Source organism: Blennius ocellaris (genome assembly GCF_963422515.1).
Source record: "Blennius ocellaris genome assembly, chromosome: 22".
Taxonomy (NCBI): Eukaryota; Metazoa; Chordata; class Actinopteri; order Blenniiformes; family Blenniidae; genus Blennius; species Blennius ocellaris.
The window spans coordinates 2066178-2072236 of record NC_137671.1 but is presented as its reverse complement, the minus strand read 5'-3'; the positions used below and the strand labels follow the sequence as shown (position 1 = coordinate 2072236).

The window sequence follows — 6059 nt, the reverse complement described above, 5'->3', positions numbered from 1 at the left end:
GGACGGAGCAGACCCCCCCCCCTCCCCTCCCCTCCCCTCCCAGGTCGAATCTCCAAGTCGCACTGAGAGCTGCCAGGGGTCAAAGGTCAAGTCCAGAAGCGTGTATTGTGGAAGTGAGAGCGAGCGGTCGTCTGAGAATGTTGAACTGAATCGGCTCGGTGTGAAGATACACACACACACACACACACACACACACACACACACACACACACACACACACACACACACACACACACACAAATCAAAACCTGCTGTTTGACTCAAAACACAACTTATCCACAATATTTTAAAGAACAGTTTCATCTCAATCAGAGTTTTGATTAACTCCACAAAAACAAGTTTGTTTGGTAGAGTGTGTGTGTGTGTGTGTGTGTGTGCGTGTGTGCGTGTGTGTGTGTGTGTGTGTGTGTGTGTCAGGTAACAGGATCCAAGCTCCCCAAACAAGTTCCGGTTTCGTGTTGAGTTGGTGCGACTCTGCGAGATGTCGTGTGTTTTGTTAAGTTCTGCTGAAGTCAGTTGTGTGATCAGCGTTTACACTCCTGGAGCCGACTGGAATCACGTGGACACCTCCACCTCCACCTCCACCTCCACCTCCACCTTCCCCTGACGTCTTCCTCCCTGGAGCCACGGTGACAAAAGGCCAAACAGCCATTCTGTGAATATTATGGACGTGTTTATCGGCGTTGCGGAGCTGAGAGCTAATATTTATAACAGAGGAAGATTTATGGCCGGGAGGCTGCCGCTGCTGTTTGGGAGCCCAGTTTTACAAAAGCTTCCATTCAAACCTTCTTTTTTTTTTTCTTTCTTTCTTTCTTTTCAATCAAACAAACGCTTCTCTTCTCCCGAGCGAACACTGTGGATGTGGAGACGTGTGTGTGTGTGTGTGTGAGCCACGTTTTTTTTTTTTCTTTTAGAGGAAGAGACGTTTGAGGCGAAGAACCGAAGCGTGGCTTTGTTTTCCCGGGTTCTCCCGACTTCCTGCTCCTCCCCCGCCGGCCGTCACGCCACGACCGGCTCGTCCAAAAACTTGTCAGGATTTATAATCCAGCTCGTCGTCTCGTCTTCGGTCCCCGATCGTCCACCGGGGACGATTCCAGCGAGGGAAACAATCAGCCGAACGTTTTGGATGCAGAGTTTATCTGTTATGAAATGAACGTGTTTTAAATGTGCAATTTTCTTCTTCTTTTTTTTTTTTTTTTTCCCCATTCAAAACTTTGGAAGATAATTGATAAATAAGGATACGAGTTTGTCGTTTCCCGACTGACAAAGTTGGCAGCTGTGTTTTTACAAGTACAGTATAGCATGCTAACCAGTTAGCTCAAGCCTTTAAATCCTCTTATTGTACAGGAGAATGACTTGTCGACACATGTTGGAGGTTTTTACGTTACTAACAGGAGCCGGACTGAAGACAAACTGCATCGACTCACTACTGCCACCTAATGCACACACATGGAATCACATAGCTTTTAAAAACAGGATTTTTCTTTCATCAATCTGACGTTTTAGGAATGGGAATCTTTTTTTGGTTTGTTTGTTTCTTTTTTTGGCGTTTGTAGTGAAGGAATAAAACAGTTTTTGTTTTTTTATGTTTGTGCTCTCCGCCCACTGATGTTGTTGCACAGCTTCATTTTGAGGGAGAATAAATCTGCTGCTGCAGAGCGGCGGATCTCTCCGTGATTGTACATTAACTTTTGTAAACATCCACTCTATCAGAGTTAGAGACTCTTGTAAACAACATTTTCTAAACTGTCAGGCAACAGTTTTTTTGTTTTTTTTTAATAAAGTATATATGTGAGTAAGCGTGGTGTCGTCTTGTTGTCGTTTCAGTCTGTTTCGGTAATGGAGGAGAGTTTTTATGATAAAGAATCTGTTGATTCCAGAGCTCAGACTGATGAGTGGCAGTTCATGTGTGTCATCACAGCTTCTCTCTGAGCTTTGTGAAGAGATGAAGCATGAACTCGTCCGCAGCTTCATGATTTATTTCCCTTCTTTCTCCAGCAAGCAGAGAGAGAAACTTTTCTGGTTCATGTATCTTCATTCTGCTTTGGACGGATTAAATCTGCCTCCGTCTCACACTGATCAAATTTGTGTACTTTAAAAGTCAAATAACTCAGACGTCGGGAATGAAATGAGCAGCAGGCTTGTACTATCTTTACACTTCTTACTGATCATCAGTCCACACCATTAAAATCATTCTAAATACAAAAGGCAAGACTAGAAGAAGTCAAAAGAGGTTGGCGGGAATAAGATGCTTAGACGCACTTGAATTATAGCAGCTGAACAGACACACACACACAAACACAAATGTTCCATTAAATGCGAAAATTTGTCCTCAAAAGTAAAGAAAAATCTCCTAAATCTTACTTTTGTTATTCATTTATTTATTTATTGTTATAATTTGTAGGTTATTTTACTTGCAATAGCTTTTTGGACGTATAAAGCATTTTATTCTATTCTATTCTATTCACACGGTGTGACCCTTGAACATGCAGGTGTAAAACTCTGATAAATTCAGGATATGGATGTTTCCCAGTCTTGCTCTTGTTTATGTGCTAATAGAAAGTAACAGACAAAATTCTTGGCAAAAAAGAAGAAGAAAATCAACTTAAATTTGTGATTTAACGTCATGCGGAACGTGACGTTGTGGGTGCGGTTTCCGCCCGGACCTCCTCGCGGCGCTTGCTGTCCGTGAGTCCGTCCCTGAATGAGTTCCGTGTGAAGATGGCGGAGTATGTGACTCTGGTCCGGAGAGCTCTGGGGCAGATCGGAGGTCACGGAGGAGTCCGGGGGCTTCTGCTGCAGTTCTTCAGGTCTGTCGAATCAAACCTTCACCTCGTGGCTTCAGAGGCTTCGGGAGAAGTTCGATCAGGCTGAAATCTGAGTTTTAATCGGCTGCCTGGAGCCTGTTTGTGAAGCTAATCCGAGTTAGCATGTTGACAGCTAACGTGGAGACACAACATCTGATTAAAAGTCTAATTGATTTCCTCACGACAACATTAAACACTTCAAAATGAATACATTGGTTATGTCATGCTCACATTCAAGTTGGGGTTGTTAAAAAAAACAACCCTAATTTAAGTGAAAATCAAAGTCTGATTGAAATGTTTCATTGAAAACTTGAAGGAGTTTCAGGATTTCCACTTTAACAGTTTATAAAACATCTTGATCTGTGACAGAAAGGTATTCACATGTACTTCATAATGTAACTGCATTGTACCTGATGTTGACGTCTTTGTGTTTGCAGAGTTAATGACATAAAAACAGGAGCTTTGGTCGGAGTGGACAAATATGGAAACAAATACTTTGAAGACAACAAGCACTACTTCTTTGGTGAGTCGATTTCCCATGAATACGTCACCTTAGATGGAATAAATTGAAGGTGAGAATGGATCCACGTGTATTTAAAGATACGCCAGGTCTAAGTGTCGTAGCTTCTCCTTGACATTGATCTGAGATTTGGTATTTAAAGACGTCGACGTGAGAACAATTTGTTGAAAGTCTCTTTATTTGCGTGCAGGACGTCACCGCTGGGTGGTCTACACCACGGAGATGAATGGAAAGAGGACGGTGTGGGAGGTGGACGGCAGCATGGTGCCGGCTGAATGGTGCGAAAAATACATCACATCAATATTCGTTTAATAAATAAACAGCAATAATCGGACGCGTAACTGGAAAAAAAAATGGCAACCCTTTCCCGATGAATATATCTAAATACACATAAAGAACCTGCGTCTCCCCCCCCCCCAGGCACCGCTGGCTGCACTGCATGACGGACGACCCCCCCACCACGCACCCCCCGGAGCCCAAGAAGTTCCTGGCCGAGGTCCACCAGTTCAACGTGAGCGGCAGTCCGCAGCAGTACGTGCCGTTCCCCACCACCCGCAAGAAGATCCAGGAGTGGGTCCCCCCCAGGGCCGCCGCCCCGTGAACCCCCCCCCGGACCGCCGCTCAGTTCTGATCTCACCGCCACTTTAATCCCACAATGTCCTCAATAAAGTATCTCTGCTCGTCTTCATTGGTGGGAGTCTCTTTTCTTTTTGGGGTTTTTTTTTTTTTTCAGGCAGGATGTTAACATTTCGTTCTCCTTCCTCCCCTGATGGGATCGGACTCACGCCGAGGCTGAGAAACGTCTTCGGCGTCGCAGGAAAACACTTTTTACTGAATGTTAATGGCAGTTTGGAACAAGACGTGTCATAATGTGAGTTTAATTTGAATGTAGAGCGACCGTGAACTCACCAGAAACAAGAACTGACTTAACGTGAACAAGGTTTTTGTCAAAAGAGGAAATATTATGTGTGCATTTGAGGTGTGTGTGTGTGTGTGTGTCAGCACAGTGCTTATGTAGCATGTGTGCGTTAATCACAGCAGGATTACACACAAAGTTGCAGCGTTGCAGTCCCCCCCCCCCCCCCCGGCTGGCGTGAAGCAGCAGCAGCAGCAGAACGGAGCTCCTGTGTGACTGAACGGCAGGTCGGTGCTTTGCTTGCTTCTTTATTTACACTATTTCAACCTTATGTTGATTTATTTCAGCATCTTGACGAGCAGCTTCGTCAAAACACTCTTTAGTTTGAATTTATTTTCATTCAATTCACAGTAGGGGGTTTGATTTATTCCTTTTTTTCTCCCCAGTGAACTTGAGAATTATTTCTACAATTATGGCCATTTGATTTCTCTGATATATTTATGATGTCTTTATGATTCAGCGTGGTGGTTTTTAATTAGAACAAGCTAAAATGTATACAATCTACAGTGTAATAGAGTATTTGAGCTAAACAGTTTTACAACAATTGAAAAAGTTCTTTAATTATTGGCTTGTAATTAGTTGAACTGTTGGCTGAATGTCTATCGTGCATGGTTGGAGATTTAAAACGCCTAACGAGGACAGAGAAGATCAAATGTAAAGAAACAATAAAATTTGTGAGTGAAGAGTTAAAAAATTAAATATTAAAGAAAAAGCAAACACTGCAGCCAATATTTAAAAATACATAAATAGACATGATTTCCTGCAGTTTGCATATTCCCACATGGAAAGAACCTATATAAACATATAGGTTTTGAATATATGGGACATATATAAAATTGGTCGTTTTCCTATATTTTATGTACATAAATGTACATATATGCACATATATGCACATACATGTGCGTATATGCGCATGTATGTACATATATGTGCGTATATGCGCATGTATGTACATATATGTGCATATATGTACATGTATGTACACATATGTGCATATACGCACATATATGTACATAAAATATTGGAAAACGGCCAATCTTATATATGTCACACACTCCTATAGGTTATTTCCATGTGGGTTAAAACTATAATGATCAATTCTTTTGACTGTCTTGTCACATTATCAGCTTGATTATGTTTAACGTGACTAAAATTAGTACATCGTTTGGTAAAAAAAACAACTTTAAATGTTCATCTAAAATAACCCAAACAAGGTGAATATTGACGCTTTAAAAAGAGCTTCCATGGTATTTAAAGTGTTGTTTTGTAAATCGGCACTGGTTCAGGCGACTTTAACGTCGAAGGAGGTTCGTCTTGTTTCAAAAAAAGCTGCTGTGTGACAGTTTGGTGACACTTTTCACACATGGAGAGGAAACATTCCAGTGTCTCAGGGTGTCAGCTGCTCTTTTGCTGCTCATTTGCTGCTCATTTGCTGCTCATTTGCTGCTCATTTGCTGCTCCTTGGTTCCGCAGACACGAGCTGGTCAATGAGGAGACTCACCGCCTCATCACTGTTTCCTCGAGGGGAGAGTTTGGAGGAGGAGGAGGAGGAGGAAGGAGGAGGAAGAGGAGGAGAGGAAGACTGCCATGGCAATGTAAGGATCAGATGGTTGCGCTGACACATAAACGCCGCCAGGGGGCGTCGTTTGTTGTGATTTCACTGCAGGATCCGAGTAGAAAAAAACAAAACAAGTGAGATTTCGTGTCTCACTTGCGTGTTTGGATTAATGAGGAATAATGAGCCGGAAGTGTCATTTGATGAGGGGAAATGAAGCAGATCGTCTCTGGTTCAGTTTGTTTTTAGACAAAAAGGCTC

The 6059-nt window shown here is 42.5% G+C and overlaps 1 protein-coding gene across 1 annotated transcript; it reads left to right on the top strand.

The window, feature by feature from the left end:
• The first annotated feature begins 2693 nt into the window (after positions 1-2693).
• On the top strand, positions 2694-4011 carry ndufa12 (NADH:ubiquinone oxidoreductase subunit A12). Its single transcript, XM_080518400.1, has 4 exons — positions 2694-2810; positions 3245-3330; positions 3518-3605; positions 3748-4011. The coding sequence occupies exons 1-4, from the start codon at positions 2722-2724 to the stop codon at positions 3926-3928; spliced, it is 444 nt and encodes a 147-aa protein (XP_080374526.1). The 5' UTR covers positions 2694-2721; the 3' UTR covers positions 3929-4011.
• The last annotated feature ends 2048 nt before the right edge of the window (positions 4012-6059 follow it).

Excerpts from the sequence above, each read along its gene's own strand:
- ndufa12 (XM_080518400.1), top strand. The coding sequence starts at position 2,722 with ATGGCGGAGTATGTGACTCTGGTCCGGAGAGCTCTGGGGCAGATCGGA. Across the intron at positions 2,811-3,244 it reads CTTCTGCTGCAGTTCTTCAG|AGTTAATGACATAAAAACAG; the intron begins GTCTGTCGAATC and ends TTGTGTTTGCAG. Across the intron at positions 3,331-3,517 it reads CAACAAGCACTACTTCTTTG|GACGTCACCGCTGGGTGGTC; the intron begins GTGAGTCGATTT and ends ATTTGCGTGCAG.